Consider the following 23127-nt stretch of genomic DNA (forward strand, 5'->3'; position numbering starts at 1 on the left):
ATAAACTCTGTAATCGTTCCAATAAACTTAGTTAACATCCGATATCGAAACATCTCTCGTTTTGCTGGAATTATAATGTATGAAAATGCTTGGTTCTCTTCGAACCTCACTTGCTGGGATCCATCATTTAAATCACATTAACTTGTAAACAGAATAATTAAAGCAGGAATGTTCCATATATACGGAATTATGTAGGCTATTACATTACTAGCCCGAGGCTGCTAAAGAGATTGTAATTACCGTAGCTGCGGCAGCAAATGTATACACATAGATTACGTTGGCATATAGGCTAAACTGTTATACTTAGGCTACACGTATTGGCCTAACATGTTATAATTACATCACACATTACGACCTAAGTTAAAGCCAACCTATATATGACGCCTGCAGGACTTGCCATTGATCATAATGAAAACTGATTATGATTCTGCTGGTATTAAATATTTTAGTTTAGCTACATTTGTCATTTAAGTGTTGTATAAGCGGCTACGAAAAACCTGGTATATATAGTAACAGCGCATCAGAGCACTGGATGTGAAAAATCGCAAACTTGATGCTTCAAACGCCAGCATTGTGCAGTAGTTAACCTTCAAATACATTAAGCGTACCTGGCAAAGATATATATTTACTTTTGCACCTTAGATGCAGACAGCGATATTTACTTCCATAAAATGTTGCACGCAGAACAAACTATTTCACCGTACTCTATCACCCTTTAAGAGGAAACGCTACAACGTATAGGCTAAGTCACACTCAGAGCTAAATGCAAACGTCAGACACGGACACTGGTCAACTGGTAGGCCTTTATTAACCTTTATTCATAAAAATACGATATTTTTGACTGGCTGCAAGCACTTATATCTATGGATATATATTTCACCTTGGACTGTTTCATTTCTTGTTTCATTATGATTTGTTACCGTCTACTGGGAATCTGTGAGTGTTAAGCGATCTATCAAAGGCAAGTTTTGTTTTATTGCAATTTGAGGCCATAAGTTCATGATTAACGTATGTGATATCATGCAACGCGACCATCATTTAGTGAACAGGCCTACGTATATAGATGTTAAGGCGCGCCTGCTAACTCTATAGGCTATACAAATGCTTAATAAGTAGATTACTCCTACACACAATAACCATTACGTACTGAGCTTTATTTGTCACTCGTTTAGACTTACATATACATGCATATAAAAGTGTGATAGGCTTATATAAAGGCTAGCTTGTCCTCTTTATGCAGTTGAACAGATTTTTTTTTTTGAAGTTACGGAATGCCTAGATGCAAAATGGTGCTATATTTCTCAATTTTGGTTACAATTTTAGGTTACAATAATCCTTTAAAAAAGACCCATAATAATTTTCCAGAAGCAAAACTTGATTAAACTGAGAAAAGTTAAAAACTGTTAAACTGGATTTTATTTAGTTTTTCAACCATTTTGTGACAACTCGCTTAAAAAAAAATGGAAAAAAAACCTAACTAAAATCCACTAAAACATGCATGTTCAATAACACGAGCACATGTCATGTCTACGAGAGTAGGAGCCTACGCAGTTCGCTGCTTCTGGCAGCCACACCATCAGTGATATTTTTAGTGTCAAGTTTGGCCGAGATCCTTTTTGCCACAGACATCAACAGGAACGCCTCAAGATGTTTTTGTGTCATTGAACAAACAACCTACTGTATGTGGGTCATTTTTGTTCATACATAATCTCTCAGGACTTAGCTTCTGAGTGATATCCAAATAATCTAATAATATTTCATCTTTTTTTACTTCGTTTTCTGGAGGACGAGGTGCAGATTAATAATATCTGTATTCCAGCGACGTAGCCAGGAATTTGAAAGGGGGGGGGGCACTTTTTGCGATTGATATGGATTTTCAAAGTTGTAGGCACGACTATCTGAGCGGAGCGCCACCATCAGTTGGCGCGGAGCGTACAAGAAAATTTTTGGTTTTACAAACCCCTCAGATGGCCGGAAACGGCCCTTCCCGAGTGTTCACTCTGGTTCCCTGGCCTCTTGCTAACTTGAGACACCTCATTCAATATCACTTTTAAACCCAAAAAACAAATGAGTTAAAATAGTACGTAATTCAATACTACATAATATATTAAAAATTAGCAAGGTACATGTACAGAGTAGTCTTACGTTTCAACTTCTGATACTTATAGATACAAAGATAGGCCTGAAATGTCTTTGATATAACTATAGCCAGTAATTGTCTTTGATACAACTGTAGCTATTAAATGTTTAAGTTAGCCTAATAAGAGAAGGCGAGAGGTATCCGACGATTGCAATCTGATGCAAATTTCTCAACGGTTTTCTCAACTGAAATATTATCTGCGTAAACGGGTTCTTAACTACATGTTAAAAAACTGACAAGATCGGATCCTAGTCTTTTTTCGGCGGGTAGAGTGTTGAATGAAACGGCACGCGATAGAAATGACAGCCTAGATGACAGAAGAATAGGTCACCTAATTTAGCCATATTCTTGCTACGTTCATTTCGATAGTTTTTCCTGTATATAGACTCTTAAACTCGTCCAGCAAGCTTATCGATTTGAATTATGGGTGTTTAAAAAAAAAAGATAACTTGGCTAAAAAAATGTAGGCCCGGGCTTACAGTGCTACATACTGGCTACGCCCCTGATCATATGATATCATAATCAGCAGATTTTGTTTTCTTTTACATGTTCTTTTACATAATATATCAGAAAGACAAACATAGTGCTCTTTTACAATTTTTCCAGTAGGATGATTCTTGTTTATTGTCCAATGTCTGGACTTTAATACATTTGACGAACTTAACTGATGGACAATATAAACTTTCATATTTTGCCAGATATGCAGTGGCCCCTAAAAACAAATATCGTTATCGCAGTGTATTAGCAGTGTAATAATTATTACAGGAAGTGCGTATCACGTATACGATTGCTAGCTTAGCTTCATAACATGCTGTTCGTGCAACACCTTAGGACGACTCATAGAACGAACGTTGTCGACGTTGTTGTGCATACAGTTCGTGACATTCCATAGAGTGCGGTTAGGTAGGCAATATGTATTTTATTACACAGTGGCCAACTGTAGGCTTGTAATTGGCTATAAGCTAAAGTTAGCTAATTGCATCTGCCAAACTAAGTAAGTAGTTGAATCAGTAGGCGTAAATGTTACTACGATTACAATCGAGTTAACGGAGCTGACGAGTATTCAAGATCAAAAGAGCACTGACAAAATACCATGCTAAAAAACGACAGTTTAAAGAAAAATCGACACTGAAAGGGGGGAGCGGTCGCTCCCCCTGCTCCCACCCCCCCCCCCCCCGCCTGGCTACGTCCCTGCTGTATTCTCTGCCATGCATGCAATGCTATGTATATTTCAGAATGCATTGGTCACCGTACTTGTATATCTTGTCGTAACAATTTTAGGACGGACGGGTTGTCAATAGCACGTTCTTTTGCGTTTCTTACGAGCTAACAGACTATCTAACATGGTGATTCATGAGCTGAGTCCCACAGTTTATATCTGTACTCTATTAACTACTGTCAAAATGGGCTGTAATGTTTACCAGGCTCCCAGCCCACCGGCCCACCGGCCCACCGGCCACCGGGCATTGCCCAAATGCCCGTGTGGCCAGTTCGCCACTGCCTACGATAGACTATAAGTTAGGCCTTCATCTAGTAATTATAAAAGTATGGTAGGTTTACACACTGTCGTCTTCGCTTAAACATTGCCACGCGTGCACGTACAGGACCCTTCGTCTTTGAACTGTCATACTGGCATATTAGAGTGTTAGTTAGTTCACATCTAATGTAGGTGTGGTAGGCTTATACATGGTGTCATTTTCATTAGAACATTAATAATTAAGAGACCACGTAATGATAATAATAATAATAATCAGCAGTTATTTTTACGACGCTTAATCTACCACAAATGTGGGAGAAACCCGCAATTGCTTATGTATTAAAACTGACACGTCGGGTGGTTTCCAATTCAACATTTAAACTCAAATTTGGAATCTTTTTCAAGTTAGAAAGTCATTTCAGATGGGAAAACCGTAGATTGCTCTGGGATGAAAACCTCACCTCACTATGATCCGGCCTACTGCTTAAGGGGTACTACAAATCATGATGTGAAATCCACTAATCGCACCCTTAGCATTTGAAAACAACATTTGTACCGCTTTTATTAGCTGTGGATCAAATTAATCTTTCAGAAGTAAATTTTGTGTTTATGCCTATATAGCTTCGCCCCCCCCCCCCCGTGCAGTCCTTCCTTCCGTCAGCAAGGGTTGAGACACGTTATGGGCTTTCTCTTCTCTTAGCCTTAAAATTGACCTTCATTTTCAATCAAAATAAGTTTTCTTTTCAATCACCAAATGCACATGTCTTTTGTTTTGAGAGCAGAATCAATTATTCCATTAGATTGTTTAGGAGCCAAATGTCAACAAAAGAAGCAAAGATGTTTTTTCCGTATATTGTGTATTAATTAATATTTCTTGCGAAAAGGAAACAAGATGTGTTTTCTTTTTTGTTCTAACCTGTTTGCAAGTTTGTTTCCTTCATTTTCCATTTTTTGTTTTTAAAATATATTTTCCATAAAAGTGTAATAATAATAAAGTTAACAAACCACTTAATTTGTTGAATTATTGACATTGAATAAATAAACAAAGAAAGTCACCAAGAAAAACAAACAAAGAGAAAAGCAGAAAAACACAATGATGCTGTAGTACTGTGTTGGAATGTTTCTATCCTACACTTTATATAGCCTAGCCTATATATCGTTATTATGTGATATTTTCCACGCCACTATATGAACTAGAGATGAAGAAGAATCCCTTTCAGAAGTGATGATGTTTTGAAGCATCGTCATGATGAAAGAACATTTCAATAATTCTATAGAACTATTTATATTTGTAGTTTAATATATTATTTATTGCTTGATTGTATACGCCTTGGGGAAATAAGCAATTAAAGATTGATCGACGGAATAAGCAGCGTAAAGTGGCATCAGTTGGGAATTTTATTTTTCTTAAATACAAACGACCATTTAACAAGTCATCCATCAATTCGCACATTTTATATATTTTTTTAAGGAAATCTTATATACGTAAAGTCGGTCGTAAGGAAAGGGTTACCAGTGTTTCTGACAAGGGACTGAAAGAATGGAATACAGGCTTTAATTACTTAGTATAAATGCACGCACACACACGGACCGACACACACGCACACACACACACACATTTATATATATATATATATATATATATATATATACATATGTATATATATATATATTTATATATATATACACAATGGTAAAACGTCAGGCACTCTTACTTCTATTACTTTTACACATATCTTCAATGCTGCTAGGCAAACGATGGAAAGGATGTCAAAATTGTTTTGCCTAACATGTTTGGGGAAAAGGGTCTTAGTTTGTGACTGGAGGGTTGTACCTATATAGGTTAGTTAATTCAAAGTTGCAGAAGCGTTTAATATGGTTAATGGTAGATCATTTATAGCAATGAAATATAGACTTGTCGGGTTATTACATGAAAGTGAGAACTGCAGGTATACGTAGTATCTTCGTAGCATATAAAAACCCAGTTTGGACAATCTTCTATATATAAAGTATAGTTTCATGTCATGCTTCAATGCAATTGTATACTAACAGTATATATATGCATACGAGCAGTATGAATATCCGTGTACGGTGAAGTATAATATGAGAGGAGGAGTATTTTACATTGGAAAATTTTCCCAACTAGCTGGCAGATTTACTCAGCCTATACCCACTTTGCATATAACAACCGGGGCTAATGTTTTCTAGTTCACCGGCATGTATAGTAATTGTTACTACACGGCATGTATACGCCCACATATGGGGTTTATTTACGAGTTATTGTGAATAACGGGCTATAGATTTGAATGACGCTGCTGCATGACTAACAACAGTAAAATGAATGTTAATGTTTAAACTATGGGACGCCGAAAGAGTTCGCAACATGATGGTGCTAAGAAAATGAAAACTAAAAGCTGCATATATATGTCATGTACAAGTCAGTTTGCATGAATACACCACGTATCATGTATGGCTTCAGTAAAAGAAGTTTCTATATAGGCCTAGTTATTATATTCGTTTGCCTATTTTCCTTAATTGCTCTAATTATGGGCCACAAGTTTTCTCGGTTAACCATTCTTAGTAGTCTCCTCAATCTTTTAATTATCTTTCCACTGTATGTTCTACTCTCTTTGAATTAATATCTATCTCATATCAGTATTAATGTTCTCAATATATTATGTTTTAATCTTTGTAGTGCTTGATTGTAACGATTATGTTGATTGCTCGAAATTGACTTATAAGTCAATTTCGAGCAATCAAAATTATAATTCAATTGAAACTGAAAATAAATTGAACTGAATTGAATTAAATTAAATGGTCACGGTCTGGAGTGTTATAAATATAAATATATATTTATATATATATATATATATATATATATAAATATATATAATTAAAATTTATATATACATATATATATATATATATATATATATATATATATAATTGAACATATATAAATATATATGTTCAATTATATATATATATATATATATATGTATATATATATATATAGTTGAACATATATAATATATATAAATATATATATATATACATACATATATATATATATATATATATACACATTTCCTATACCTGAGAAAGATTAACGCGTAAAATAAGTTTGAAATCGAGAATGTTTGACAGGAAATACGCGCTATAGGTTCCGTGAACTATATATGTGGCTGTTCTTTAAAAAGGTTGCGAGAAAAATGATCAAATGCGGTTTTTCTTTTCTTCCAATTTTATTTCGAGAAACATTCGTATCGTTTCTGCTTATTAATGTGATCGATAGTAGTTAGTTTGCTCACTGTGAGAAGGCAGCGAATAATGTGACTGTATCAGGTAACGAGAGGGTGTCATCAGTTTATGGATTGCGGCAGATTATACGTGAATCAACTCATTTTGTGAGATCCGAAATTTGGTTATACGAATTAGAGTTCAATTTCAGATCGAAATGAAACTGATCTGACTATATACCCTACGGATAAAAAAAGACAAAAGAGCATTCGTATTTGCCAAAGAAGAAAAGGGGGATAAATATTGCCAATGCTGATAAATAAATTTAAATTTCCTTCTTAAAGCAATTGGTTGACTTTGGTGCATATTTATTTAGACGGTAAAATGTCAGGCTGTTGAGGTATGCTTAATATGGAAACCCGTATTTTTAAAACGGTGAGATATAGTTGCCTTACTTGAAAAAGCTGACTTTTTATTAGATAGGCTTGGCTAACTTCTTTGATCACTGAGTCTAGCCTAGTTGACATATACGAAACGGGACTAAATAACTAGTAGTTAACTATATTATTAACACCGTTGCATTAATACTTTAACTGAACATTAATCGAATGACACGACACAATCTATGCTGTTTTACTAGATGTATTTGGGTTACTATAGTTTGAAAGAAGTGATATTTGCAAGACTGAGGGAGCATCCACGTGCAGGATTCGATTTTTTTGTTTTTTTCAGTATCCATGATATTTATCATTTTTTTTTGTATTATTTTGTTTGTATCATGATATTGAATTCGGATGTATACTTAAAAAAATATGTCCGTTTGTATTTGTAAACTTAAAAGGTACTAAGCTGGTAAAGTTTGAAATAGAAAAACGCCACTAACGACTTCCACAGGATAAACCGAAACAGACCACACAAGATATAAAAGCCACTACAACATATGTCTTCAAGACAATATAAATATTGACTCTATTTGGTTTAATTGTCGACTAATCTCCGGCCGATTGATAAAGTTGTTTTTAAAAATTCTATCTGTGTTTGTTTCAATATAGAATAAGAGTCGCAATTGATTACAAGTACAGATTAAACAGATAGAAACCAAGTAGCCATATAGAGACTAATGAAACAAAGAAAACAGATCTGAAATACAGATTACTGAATGTAGATTACAAATACTTGTTATTGATTAAAAATAGAAAAATTGCCTACAAATAGTGATTATAAAAAGGTTTCTTTTGTTTTAAGTATACACCCGAATTCAGTATGATGCACGAATAACAACTATAAAATAAAATATAAATACATATCCTGGATACTGAAAAATTCAACTTATTACAAATGCTAAACTGGACTGATAAAAAAAAATTAAATGAAGCTTGATGATTCGAAGTTAATGTGCATCGTATGTAGACTGACATGGTTAATCGCAAAAGTACTTTTAATCATCAGTTATCTGCTCACTAGGCCTATGTAAGTAATGTAGTCCTGTATTCCCTGCATTATATATATATATATATATATATATATATATATATATATATATATATATATATACATGCAATAATGAACTCATATTTTAAAATATAAGTTATGGCTCATCAGAGACAATCGGTACTACAAATGTGAGCGTTGACTCAGAACTAACGAAGTTCTGTTATTGACAGGATGGATAATAGATTATAATATTAACAAAACTCTCTTATATCTCCTGTTTTATCAACTGTGGATCCAGTTTCACTTTTGGTTTTCTCATATCATATACATACATGTATTTCTACACTATACAGTAAGGTGAATATATACGTTGCGAGACAAAACTCGCATTGCCTCTCTTTTAGGCTGGTTTCGAGCTACACACGATTATGACCTATAGTGCTGGCTGGTGAAATATCGCTGGTTGTCTCATCCGCAGGTTCGCGTGTTGAAACAATAGAGTCATTGCCTTTGATGATTGTGTTGTGTAAGACTGTTCGCTTGTAAGCTGTGTACGAAATCTATGTAAAAATATCATTTTTCGGAAAACGTTCATTTTTGGGGGGAATGTGGACATTAATGACGGGTACATATGCCATGAACTATATGTATTCATGGTTTCTTTAGGATATGTAAACCTTTTCGCCAGCTTCAGGATAACATTTTACCAGCGATTGCAGATTTTATTTTCGCGATGGATGTTGTCTTACGCACAGATCAGGAAGATACAGCTTGAGTGGTTACATTGATACGTATTTTCTCATCGAGGTAATATATATATATATAGATATATTTTTCTGATATGTATTTAACATTTTATTACCCTTCAATGTATGAAATTATCAATTCTTTTGTTACATTGAATGTCATTGAGCTCAACAAAATCAACGTCAAGAGGAACGAGGCTATAAGACTAATAAAAAAAAAATTAAAAAAGAGAAAAAATGGATGGTGTATTAAATCGTTTTCTAAATCGTACGATCGTTTTATAAATCGTAAGACATGGGGTAAAAATAGTGTTCTATCACAACCCCGTCAAGTTAGGTACATGATGGGGGTAAGTATATGATACTTCTCAAGCATATATGGTGGAAGCAGTAGTGATTTTACAATAGCTTTAATCTTATCAGAACACTCCTATACAACATTTTCTTTCTGATACTTGAGCAAAATTTTACACGAATTTGAAGATATATACGTCAAATGCTCTACTCATGATTTGAACGGTGAACTGATTGTTTTACAAATATTGAAGCATGTCTATCATATTTTTTATTAATCAGAAGGTTGTATAAGATGACGTGCAATGATGCATTTTGAGGCATATTTAGGCCATATTTAGGCCGTATTTAATATAGGTCTACGCGCAAGCGTCTGCTTAAATAACTTTACTGTTACCCGTTGCTGCTTGATTAGTGCTGTTGAAAAAGGAAGATTTGTAACATTGATTTTGTTCTCACCGCTGCCTTGTATAAACTCAAACAAATGCTTATTAACACTTGCTATTTAATATGCTTTTTTTTTTGGAACAGTCTCAAAAAAAATCATGTTGTTCTTTTTCATACAAAATGTACACACATACACATAGGAGGATACACATCAAGATGAATCATTAAAAGCTATTTTACAAAACGAAATGTGAAATATTTCATTATTTTTCTTTCTTTATTTCTTTCTTCAGTATAAATGTGACTGTTACAGATAAACATCAATTATGACACATATGATATATGATTTGTGATATATGATTTATGATATATGATATATGATATATATATATATATATATATATATATATATATATATATATATATATGTACATATTTAGATGTAAGATTAGTATGTGCTTGCTCAAAACATGTTTATGTCATGTAGTCATTATTTTTATTTTTTTTTTTTTTACTGTCGTTACCACTGGCCTAACCTTACGAAATAAATCAAACGTACGTGCCTCCGCCAAAGAGAAGACATGACACAGAACAGCATCAAGGGATCAGTATATAGTCAATGTGAAACATGTGACCGTGAATGATGTTATCATTAGTAGCATGACTGCGTCAGAAAGCCATACTATCATTCTCACAATCAACTTGAAATGATTCGTGACGATTTGGGGGAATTAACTTGGGAAAATCAAAGTTTTTTTTTAAGCTCTTTAAAATCAATCCCTCAAGCTTTCACGATAAGTTGAACAATTCATATTTGATTAATCTGTCGCTCGTGGACAATGAACAGAAGTTTCGTAATTTACATGACGCGCTTGGTGTGCTCTGTCCGATATTTATATATATATATATATATATATATATATATATATATATATATATATATATACATGTATATCGGACATAGCAAATCACGTTGCGTGACTAAATGGTCTATAAAAGCCAATCATCGATGGATGAGTTGTCAAATATAAGGAACACGTATTGGGATGGATGAAGTATCGAATGACTGGAAATGTTTGTTTTCTATTTCGCCATCGTTTATTTGCTTTTGCTTTTAATGTGTCTGGTTTGAGAGAAAGCTGTTTGGTCATTGGATATCGATTTTGGGGTAAGACTACTATACAGTTTGAAGCCAAATCATCTCCGTAATAGCCCTATTTATTACTCCTGTTATTCTAATTTAAGTAAGTTTATATACAATTGTACATATAGTTTACATTGTCATATGTTTCATGAATCAAAGGATTGTATTTTTCTCGTATCAATCATGAAACGCCAAAGTTGTGATTTGTTGGGGATGGAAGGTTGTTGTATTATTTATTGTGCTTTTGCTTCTTTTTCTTGTATGTTTTTTGCTCAGTGAGTATTGTGCTTGTTAAGCCATCAAGGTTTCTTAGTTTACTTCTGTCCACTTTTATGTATAACTTATACTCTTGCTTACACTTTGTACTCTGCATATGATAAAACAAATGAATGTATGTATGTATATATGAATGTATGAATGTATGAATGTGTGAATGTATGAATGTGTGAATGTATGAATGTATGAATGTTTGAATCTATGAATGCATGAGTGTATGATGCATGAATGCATGAATGTATGAATATATGTATGAATGTATGTATGAATGTATGCATGTATGAATCTATGAATCTATGAATGTATGAATGTACGAATGCATAGATGTATGAACGCATGAATGTATGAATGTATGCATGTATGCATGTATGAATGTACGAATGCATGAATGCGTGAATGTATGAATGCATGAATGAACGAATGAACCCGCAAAATTTGCACCATGAGTGATGGAATGAGAATAATTTTCAAACCTTTGTAAATGATACCATACGTCACATCATAAGTATAACAGGATGTAAAACATCAGTGGATTAAGGAGTTACTATACCATGTACGCTAATACTCACCATTCACTCGATTTTAAACATCAAATATCTTAGGTAAGTTGATCGATATCAAATGATATCTTATTTTCACAGGCCTTGGTCACAATACATTGCCTCGGTCTAAAATTTATATGGTATACAAGTTGATGAAACCAATGGCTCAACCATCATTGTATTCGGGGAGGGGGAGGGGAGCGTTAGGCAACGATGCCATGTTGTCTGGGGAGGGGAGGGGTGGCCGCTTCCCTTTTAGAAATTTTGGTAGACTTTAAGGTGCTTGGATTCAAAATGGTGCTATAATTTGCAACTTCTTTGAAACAATGTTGAAAACTTGTCGACTGTGTTATGTTGTGCCTCATTAATATGTTATATTTTTAAGTACTGGGCTACGCTAGAATTGGTTTTGGTAATATTCTGTCTGCCAGTGGGGGCGGGTAAACCCTCTGACTTAATAGGGGGAGGGAGGGCTATTTTGCCCCCACCCCTCCACCCGCCACGTCTTTACATGGTTGCGCCTCCCACGAAGACACACATCACGAAGGGCTTAATTATCTTGTTCACTTATTCTGTTATTTCACTTCAGCAAGGAGAGTACCCAAAAAAAGCTGAAGTTTTGAAGGAAAAGTGTGTTTTTTCCCCCTCGCTATATTAATGTTTATCACTCCGAATCTCACATCAAGAGTGTTTCTACAATTTGTATATCTTCTTTCAAATTCCAGACTTTTAATCTACAATTGTAACTATATACGCCATTGGAGAATCGATGAAGACTGCGTAGCTTGATTTTCTTTTAGGTTTTATCTTACACGTGAATACTGTACCTGCAAGAGGCCGACGGATAACAAACGTCAGGTTCGCAGATATGCAATGCAAAGAAAGTATAATATTAGAACCCGAGGCAGCAATATTAAAATAAAACTGCAGAGGTATAAGATCAATTTGCAACTATCTAAAATATTCCTCCTTGGTGAGAAATATCGCCGACAGCAAACTTCAGAATGTAACATGACTGTTATTTTTTTTTTAAGTACTATAAGCAGAATACTTCAAAACGGATCCGCAAAAATATGTAACTGTGTTATGATGTAGGCCTATATACTGATTACTAAAATAATTACTGAATCTTATTACAATATATGTTTAAATGCATGAAACGACCGTGCCGAAAGAATAGTACCTCCAGTGCACAAAATCAGCATATATATAGGCCTATAAACCAGCAAAATATATAAAAGCAGCATGTAGAAGAAGTCAATGGCATATATTTGTCTCCATTTAAAATGTCAGAGAATTATTTGGTCATTGCATACGACTTTGCCGTCCCCGTTTCGTACCTACCCCCCCCCCACCCCCTGGCTACGTCACCGTCTTAATCCATCGGTAATAAAACACGTACATTATATTCTAAGCGAGACACTGATGGCAGGCGCGTAGCCAAGGGGGGGGGGGCGAAGGGGGCAGCCGCCCCCCCCCTTGAGCATATTTTTAAATTTTTTTTTTAATGTTTTTATGATATCGCTAGTATTTTCAAAAGAGAAAATGCTAAGATGCAACTTACAAGGCCTGGGAATTGCTATTTCCAGAGATCCGGGAGGCATTTTCAGCCAAAATTTTCTTATACGCTTCGCGCCAATCATGGTGGCGCTACGCTTAGATAGTTTGCAATGCCGAATCTACACTTTCGCCCCTCCCTTGGCAAATTCCTGGCTACGCGCCTGACTGATGGTATGTTTGTGTGGTACGAATCCATTGGTATAACGTTGCCCGCGCGTGAAGTTTTCAAATAGCTTTTAATTCAACGCGGCCCCGCAAGAAGATTTCCATTTTGAAGCAATAATTTTTCGCCAACCATAACTCAACAGAACACTGTAATATTTTGTAGGGGTGGGGTAATCGGGGGGGGGGACGACCCAATAAGAGTTTTTTTTTTTTGGTAAAAAGGGTCTATTTGTAAAACGGATGCACAACCAAACCTAACGGAGCAGAGGTTTTGCTATGTAACTTTGCAGTGCAAAATATCTGTAAAATGGTGCACAGGGAGGGACGAAGCGGTCGGGGTGAGGAAGGGAAGGGGATCATCACAGCAAACCATACATGCGCTGCGGTTAAAACTGTCTCTTGTGTGTGATGGTTTATAATTATATGCTTCCTTACTTGTGGTGGTGTGGGGGGGGGGGAGGGTATCCCTTCTACCAATCAAGAAAAGAAACTCATTTTGTAATGAGGTGAGCAACTCTTTAGTTTACCCCCCTGTCATATCAATGGCCTTCTATATCGAAGTATTACTGTCAAATGTTAAATGTCAGACGAAAAACAAACAAAAAACAAAATTGTCATGATATTTAACTTATTACGGCTCTTTTGCATATTACATTGGGTAAAATATCGGTAATTGTAGCTTCAATTATGATTATTTTCCTCATATGGACCTCAACATATAGCCGTAAACGTTACCACGTGCAGTGTGAAGTTAATCACTATACATTACCACATCGAACAATATCGTGAACCTTTACCTATATTTCCAACCTGTGTCTATGTATTTCTGTGTATTCGTGACCATACAGTTGTCAAAATATAGGTTTTGGAGACTGTTCGGAAATGCTCCAACCAAGATAAACAGTTTGCAGGCAATTTGCAAATGTCACCCCTATAGGCGGTTCTTTCATCTTATGGTGTAAATTCAGAGGCGTTGCGTGGGGGAAAGACTTGCAGATGTCATCCCCATAGTGTGTGCCTTTAATTGTAGGGTTTTAACTGACAGTAATTCTATAAGTATGAGCGCGAAATGTTCTCATATAACGGACAAAAAAAACTTCTAGTAGATTCCTTCATTATGATCTTTCTCCCCCTCTCCCTCCGCCCCTGTGATGACGTCACGTGAGAGACAAGCAGATTCTTTTTTAAAAGATTCCGAATATGTATACTTGTCATTATTTCTTAAGGAGTGGATCGCAGTAGGTGTTCTGTGATGTCATCACTGCAGGTGTTCTTCAAACGCTTTACTTCCCTGTAAAAAGATTCCTTTGAAATGTTTGTTTACATACATCATCATCGTCGTCATCGTCATCGTCGTCATCGTCATTGTCGTCGTCGGCGTCGTCGTCGTCGTCATCATCATCATCATCATCATCATCATCATCACCATCATCACCATCATCATCATCATCATCATCATCATCATCATCATCATCATCATCATCATCATCATCATCATCATCATCATCATCATCATCATCATCATCATCATCATCATCATCACCATCATCACCATCAGCACCATCATCATCATCATCATCATCATCATCATCATCATCATCATCATCACCATCATCACCATCATCATCATCATCATCATCATCATCATCATCATCATCATCATCATCATCATCATCATCATCATCATCATCATCATCATCATCATCATCATCATCATCATCATCATCATCATCACCATCATCACCATCAGCACCATCATCATCATCATCATCATCATCATCATCATCATCATCATCATCATCATCATCATCATCATCATCATCATCATCAGCGTCATCGTCATCGTCATCGTCATCATCGTCGTCGTCGTCGTCATCATCAAATAAAACATTAGCAGCAACATCTACATCTAACATCAGCAATAATAGCATGGTAACTTCAACATCGAAATTTAGCATAACCATAACCATCAACATTAGCAACATCACGATCAACCGTAGCAACATCATTATGAAACATTAACAACATCAACGTCAACATGAACCTTTTTCTGGATAGGAAAGATCTGTCACTGTAATACGTTTCATGTATCACTGCACCCTGATAATATCGCAATCGTTGACTGCCTTAGTTAATTACCATGTTTATCTACCGTGGTAACCTGTCGTGATTACCAAATTTCTATATACAAGTTTTTTTTAAAAGCAATGTTCCGTTCGAACACAATTATTTCTTCCCACGCAAAACTGTGCAATTTGCTGGTATATTTCCTCGCCTGAATATCAACTGACCTCGAGTCTTGAAACATAAATGAAAGTTCGCTAAAAATATATGGTTCTCTCCTGCGTAGTAATATGTGTTGATCGATAAGGTATATGAGTATTGCCATGTGATTAGAAAGGTAACGTGACTATTAAAGAAACGTCCCGCTGTGATGCATTAAAGTAACGAACTTATACCTTTTTTGTAGTTTTTTTTCATCATGCTCTTGCGTCACAAGAAACGGCATAATACCAACAATACAACTGGTTTAATTAGTAACAGACGGATGCAACATTTCCGATATCTCTGTTCCTTTCTTGTTAGACACGATTAATGACAGCAAACGAAAGGGCTTGAACAAGTTCAATGGCTCTTGTAAACATGCCTAAGTGTGCACTCAACTAATGGATCTAGCGAACATGTGAGATGACACAAATGGGTTATACATGCTCGAGATGGATTCTGCGTTAACCTTGTACTTAAATGACACATTAATCTGTATCAAGCAGGCATAACACGTATATGAAGCTTTGCTATTTCTATAAATTAAAAACTTAACAAAATACCGTTGGTCAATGACCCACTTTTTCGTAAATTAAGGATATTTTTACTCCTATTCTAAAGAGGCCTGGCGAGAGGGCGGGGATGGGGTAGTGGGGAATGGAAGCTCAGTCACTGCGATACAGTAGTAAGGACCGGGATCAAATAGAAAGCTCGGGAAAATACGGCGAGGGCCAGGGGGAATTATGGAATAGATAATAGTACAGTGTCATCGTTAACTAACTCATGAAGCAATGAAGATTATATAAAGAGGTCCAGATGACATAATTCTCCCCTGGTCCTGATCTTGCCTCTCGACGACTCTGATTCTACTCGATAAGTGAACCGATTAGCTAAATATCATATATGTATAGGGGCTTAGATGCTCCTCTCAGATTCTCTAAACGACGTGAAGGTATAACATTGTCAGAATCATTAAAGGCATTGAAGACTCTCCCCAAACCGCCTGCTGCCCTCTGAATAAAGTTAACTTTCCGTTGCTAACAAGTGAAGTTTTCTTCTTGTCGCTACAAAATGCAGACAGTAATGAAACGTGATACCTTGTTATCTTTATCTGGACCTGAGATCCAGCGCTGCTATGTACACTGTGTTGTGGGCATTGACCATATAGCTGCATGTATTGACTGTACACTAGTGTTTTACCGACGGTAGCAAGCTGTGTGTGTATTTTCTGGGCATTGATGGTGGTGTCTAACACTTCTGTCACACCTCATTCGGAACTAGGTCAGATTACCCGCATCAGACGTTACTTTGTGCGCGAGTCTTCATTCCCTTTAACGTGGTAACTTCAGTTCTGTCAAGGGATGGGGATTGATACAGCGGTCATTGTTGATATTTCATGTGTGGTATTTTTGTTATTTTCAACAGGGTATTTGTAAAAGTAAGTTACGTGCTTCGGGGGGGGGGGGTGGGGGAGGGGAGTAGCTGCGTTCCATTGAATACTGAATAATTCATATTAAGAAAGTATATGGATATATTTTTATCACCCTATATTACAGTATAAAACGTTTTCCGAACGTTCTAAAGAAGAAAACGTTGCTGTGACGTTGATGACGTAACTTATATTTGCGACGTTCTTCACATTGCAACACGTAATCTCGTGCTAAGAATATGTTAACTCGTTTTTTTTTCTCGAAAGATTGTGTATAGTTGTTTGCAAAATCGAAGAAAGTCGCATAAAACACGGGAAATATAACAACTTTCATTGATATTATGTGATCAGTTTTTAGATATCCTAAAAAAAACTTAAGAACCCACGTTTTTATTCTTCTTCCTTTTATCTGTCATTTGTAGAGCCAAAAGAAGACATCAAATTGCCTCATCTTCTTCCCTCATCTCCTTCCCCGGTGATGTAAACGGATTACAACTATTCTCTTGACGTACCTCAAGCAGCTCTCGCATCAATTTTGAGAAGAAATTGAAACTTGAATATGAGTCACGTACATCGATCAACTTACATTTTGATCAACTGCCAATACAGAAACAAGTCCAATGAACCACACCAACCACTGAGTGCAAGTCAGCTGGAAACTTAATACAAACCCTCGAAAACGATTCTTGAAAATAGAAAAAAAAATTGTTATAAGGCAATGTATCTCTCTTTAGTTTTTATTTTGGGTTTTGGTTTTGGAGGATTTTAGTCGGTAAATAACTTGATCTCTGGGAACGTTGTTCATCGCTGCGAAATAATTGACGACACCGAACATACGGAGAAGTTAGAGAATAGTTTCGTGGTACGATCTTAAGCTGACATGATACGTGGTGAAATCATTTTGATTTAGCAACTGTCTGATGTGGATGTTACAAGAAACGGATGATAGCAGACTATATTGCGGATTAAAATAGTAGCCTAAGCAAATATAGACAAGAAAATTACAACGATCTGACGGAAAAATTTTGACCACTACTATTTATCACCATCTTCATTTCTTCATGCGTGCTTGCGCGCTTTGTGTGCGTGTGTGATCATAGTCAAAATTTGGAAAAATGGAAAAGTGGAACCGCATTTCCTGAACTCAAGTTTGATGATAGTTGTTAGAATCGTATACGACCAAATGTTAGGAGAGATCAAAAGTTTTTTTAAGGAATCAACCTGAGGTTTTCTTTATAAGGAGGGTGCTTTTGACTAGAGGAATATAGCTGTATAGTTAAATATGTCTTCAAGTAGTTATGAGGAGGAGGACGAGACCATCTACGCACCGCTATGGACTGTAGTCTCGGTCAATGTGGTCCTCTGCGTTGTGACTGTCGTTGGCAATGCCATGGTGATAGCTGCATACATCAGAGACGAAAAGATACGGAAAACGGTAGCTTACACGCTGATTTTAAATCTGTCTATAACAGATCTTTTGGTAGGCTTATTTATTTTCCCTATAAACACTGTATGGTGGATACAAGATTCATGGATGTTGGGAGCGATCGTATGTAAACTATGGCTCGTTTTGGATTACTCCGTCCTGATGATGTCGACTTTTACTATCGTCTTCATCAGCTTGGATAGGTATTGGCTACTGACCAAAGGACTGGATTATCAGAGATTTCAGACATTTCGACAAGTCCTCGTGATTCTCTCGTTGGCATGGGTTACCACTTTACTGCTTTATCTTTCAATAGCGTTCTTATATCCAACCATCATCGGTAAAGTGAATTCTAAACCCGAGGAGTGCGAGCTGGAAGTGGTCGCATCGACATGGTTTAACTTCTTCGAATTGATTGTCCAATTTATCATTCCGTTTGCTGCCCTGCTTTTCCTGAATTATCAAGTTTATAGTAATATCCGAGAGCGAGCTAGAGGGATGGTGACCGTGAGATATGAAAGCTCAGTTTCTGATGCTTCGAATAACGTCTTGAAAGAGAGATGTCGCACCGTGAACGGAGATTCGAGTAACGGATCACAATCATACGCCTATGTAAACGAGAACATCGAACTGAAAGAGAAGGAACCAGAGTCGTCCAATTCCATCAGCTTTACTTCTGTGGAAAATGAAAACGTCAACAGTGTGACAACCAGCGACCATAGCGATGAAAAGGAGGAACATACCCATCCTCCTCCACCTCCTCCTCCACCTTCTCCTCCTCCGCCCAAGAGCGTGACCTATGCAGCTGTAGTGACCAATATTGATGGACCAAATGAAGTGGATTGCGCTCCGCCGGGCGTAAAAAGACAACCACCGGTAGTCATAGAGAGACGAAAATCACTATTAAAAAGAGAAAAGAGCGAATTTAGACGTCACCGTAAAGCAGCGATCACATTGGGTGTGCTTGTGGCTGTGTTTTGTGTATGTTGGTTGCCATATTACATATGTGCCGTTATCAGATCCTTCGATGAAGACTTAATGAATGACCGTGTTTGGGAAATCGTGTCTTACTTCCAGTGGTGTAATTCCACCATCAATCCATTCATATACGGATTTACAAATCTGCTCTTTCGAAGAAACTTCGTCAAATTTATGCACATCGACAAGTGCATTAATAGATCTCAATTGACTTTGGGGGGATCTTCGAATAATTAAATGTATACAGAACCAAAATCAAACAAAGAAAACCAAAAACAAAGAAAGAAAGAAACAAGAGGAAAGAAGGGGTGGGGGGGGGGCAAGACGCGAGATGTAATAAGATATGAGGGCGTTCCACATTTGGCATGGTATATGGATATCCTATAGAATGAATGCAACGGAATACAGAAGAAGAAGACGCCACCCCTACAAAACACCTTTGACCATTCTCTGGTTTATAACATTTATTCTCGGATAACATTATTTCTTTGTACTTCGGATATCGACTGTGGTTAAGGTTTCTTTGTTTCTTGGTCCGATCAGAGAAATATAGAACTCTAATTTGATGTTAACCGATGCGGAACGCTGGCGCTCGTAATGTATACGCGGAATATTGATTATGCCTTATTATGGAACTTTTATTTTTAGCAGGGAAGCAGGGGGGCACAGATGACGCCTTCTGCCCACACTTTTGTGGAATTGTTGAAACGTATACCACTTTCCATAACTTTGGAGTGCAGTTAGTGTTTTGCTTTTCAAAGCACACTTCTCAAGTACACTTTTGTTAATCACGAAAGGAATTCACTATTGTGGGAAGGTTTGGTTTGCCAGTTCAAATCAAAAGTCATTCGCCCCACTGTCCGTCGAAGTTCGTCACCTTCCACATCCCCCTTATTCGCCCCTCCCTCCGACCGTGCAAGTTACTGAGTTCTTTGCCTATATCCACGAATGGCTTAAACAAGCGATAAAAAAGTTACTTTCTTTACTTTTACTATGTATATTTTTCTACCTTTTCCCTCCTTTTCGGGTTAGTCCGCCATGCATCGAAGAAGATATAACAAAAACACTTTTGGGGATCTAAATAAACACTTGATGTTCTTTCTGGTGAATGTAATTTTTCAGTTAATGAAGTTATTAAAAAAATAAATATCTAGAATAATTAATTACGTAGTACGTTATCTGAACGATTGCAAGTCAAGGCCTGTAACAAGTCCTGATTGTATACCCGTCTGGGTTCCTCTCTTTTGAGCAGATGAAAACTCTAAGCTTAATTGGTATTCACTTTTAACGGTTGCATTATCATCGCCAGAAAAAAAATAATAATGGTATCTCATATTTAAACTAGAAAGAGATATCGAAGAGCACCATATTTCGTTCTGCCCTAGTTGAAATCTGAACTCAATCCCTTTGTCCCTAACTCGAAGTATATTCGATGAAATGTAACCAAGTTTGAAAGATTAAACAATCTTTTATTCCAGGAATTCGTCTGAAAAGTGCAGCATATTTCTTTCAAGAATCCACACTTCAAGTTCGTAGATAAGTCGAATCGTCTCGGGGGAACTGATCTCTCAAATCCTCAGCCATACTATCAAATTTAAAGATAAAAAATACTTCCATTAAAACGAAGTGCGTATAACATACAATAACAACTTTAGAGCAGTTGTTTATAAAAACGACTTGTAGTAAACAAGTTTACCAATGTCTACCGATTATTACTCCAAACATGATTCGAATTAATCGAGATTCCCTCCTAGTTGTATTACGCCACGAGTGGAAATTGTTATTGTTTTCGCAACATTTCGTGGCCCAGACAATTTTCATGTCACGTGGGGTGGGCGGGTGGGGGGTGGTACAAAAACCTTTGACAATTTAAGATGTTCGACGTATATTTCATTGAAAATACAATGAAACGAATAAAAGTGGATATTCGTCATGCATGTTCATATTGGCAGTACAAGTGTTTTAAGGCTTGACATGCAAGTAAAGTATTTAAAAGAAAAGCATATTCTAATTGGACGGAAGCTTGATGGTACCTCTACACTAAAAGATAATATAACGAAAAATTGAACGCATACATTGTATCTCGCAAATGGCGACAATTTCCATACTGTAATACACTCGATAACGTTTCATATATTTGTATAAAAGAGCTATTCTATATAATTTTACAGGTCGTACATTAATGTGCAAATATTAAATTTGAATTCTTTTGGGGACAAACATGAGTTCACACATGTTTGATGACATTTAATGAATGGTTGGATAATGTATATAGAACACGTTTTTATATTGAATATATAGAAGGCATTTTCCTTCCAGGTGGTTAGAGTGAGAGAAAAAAAATGCGAAGTTTAAATATTTTTTCACAATGATTTTATTACAAAGTTTTTTGACTTTTTATTATTTAAGTATATAGCCTAAGTTTTTACATTTTTATTTGTTTCGGGAGCTGAATAAATTTATCTTCAAATCTTTCATACATCAGAAAGGAATCGTTTTGTCTGTCGTTTTCTTTAAATCTGTTTGGATATTCTTTAAGATCTTCATCTTTAAAAAAATATATATGAATGGTTACCGGCTTTCCTCAATGTGCTACTTCATATGATGAAAAAATAATAATGTTAAAACAATGTAAGTACGCATCCATGGAATTAATTGCACATCTCATCCCAAACTTTGGTTGTGTCACCGCTGTAATGTTTTCTTCACTCCAACCGGCAGATTGCCTTACACACACACATCAAGTACAGCAGCCTCACGTTTTAGGTGCTGTTTGCGACACACCATTTTGAATCTTTGAATTTTATTGACTTCGTATGATATTTTTGATATTTTACTTTGCTATAATATGTCTGATAAGGTTTAAAATGGGTGGGATGTGCTTATAAATAACCAAGAATGTTTTTAATTACAATATGTGACCCTAAGACGTCGTCATTCAGGAACTTCAACGGACCATTTTCACGCATCCGGAAACAACCAATTCATGTTTGTAGTCTACCGGTCTAAAGTTCGGGTTAGAAGTACAGTATACTGTTCTGCATTGTAATGTACTGTGTTGTACTGCACTGCAATGGTATGCACTCTGCTATACTATAGCCTACTGCACTAACCTGCACTGCAATTTACTGCAATGTCTACTGTACTGTAATTTACGTACTACAATGTACTACAGCTTACTGTGCTGTAGGCCTATACTGATGTATGTGTACTGTACCGTACTGTGCCGTGCTTTGCCGTGATGAACTGTATTTTACTGTACTGTGTTGTATTGTACCGTGCTTTGCGTTGTATTGTATTGTGCTATGCTATATTGTATTGAACTACACTGCACTGTATTACATTACACTACATTGTATTGTATGGTATTTTAGTGTACCGTACGTTACTGTATTATGTTGTACTGTACTGTGTGGTGATGTGGTGTGCTGTCCCGTCACGCCCGTGCCGTATGCTGTGCTGTATGCTGTAATGTATTCTGTATTTTGTTCCGTATTTTATTCTGTATTTTGTCTGTGTTGTATTTTGTATTCTGTATTTTTTCTGCATTGTATTCTGTATTATATTCTGTATTGTATTCTGTATTGCATTACATTGTACAGTAACTGGACTGACCCATGCGCG

At 36.2% G+C, this 23127-nt stretch overlaps 1 protein-coding gene across 4 annotated transcripts; it reads left to right on the top strand.

Moving 5' to 3' along the window:
- Positions 1 to 490: 490 nt before the first annotated feature.
- LOC139965210 (muscarinic acetylcholine receptor M5-like) lies at positions 491 to 22008 on the top strand. Of its 4 annotated transcripts, none has more exons than XM_071967387.1 (2): positions 491 to 796; positions 17522 to 22008. In XM_071967387.1, exon 2 carries the CDS (start codon positions 18382 to 18384, stop codon positions 19738 to 19740), a length of 1359 nt encoding a protein of 452 aa, XP_071823488.1. In that variant the 5' UTR covers positions 491 to 796; positions 17522 to 18381; the 3' UTR covers positions 19741 to 22008. The 4 variants fall into 4 exon arrangements, with proteins under 4 accessions (XP_071823488.1, XP_071823492.1, XP_071823470.1 ...); XM_071967391.1 differs by lacking the exon at positions 491 to 796 and adding an exon at positions 870 to 961; XM_071967369.1 differs by lacking the exon at positions 491 to 796 and adding an exon at positions 8614 to 9098.
- The last annotated feature ends 1119 nt before the right edge of the window (positions 22009 to 23127 follow it).

This window comes from Apostichopus japonicus, chromosome 1 (genome assembly GCF_037975245.1).
Source record: "Apostichopus japonicus isolate 1M-3 chromosome 1, ASM3797524v1, whole genome shotgun sequence".
NCBI lineage: Eukaryota > Metazoa > Echinodermata > Holothuroidea > Aspidochirotida > Stichopodidae > Apostichopus > Apostichopus japonicus.

Excerpts from the sequence above, each read along its gene's own strand:
- LOC139965210 (XM_071967387.1), top strand. The coding sequence starts at position 18,382 with ATGTCTTCAAGTAGTTATGAGGAGGAGGACGAGACCATCTACGCACCG.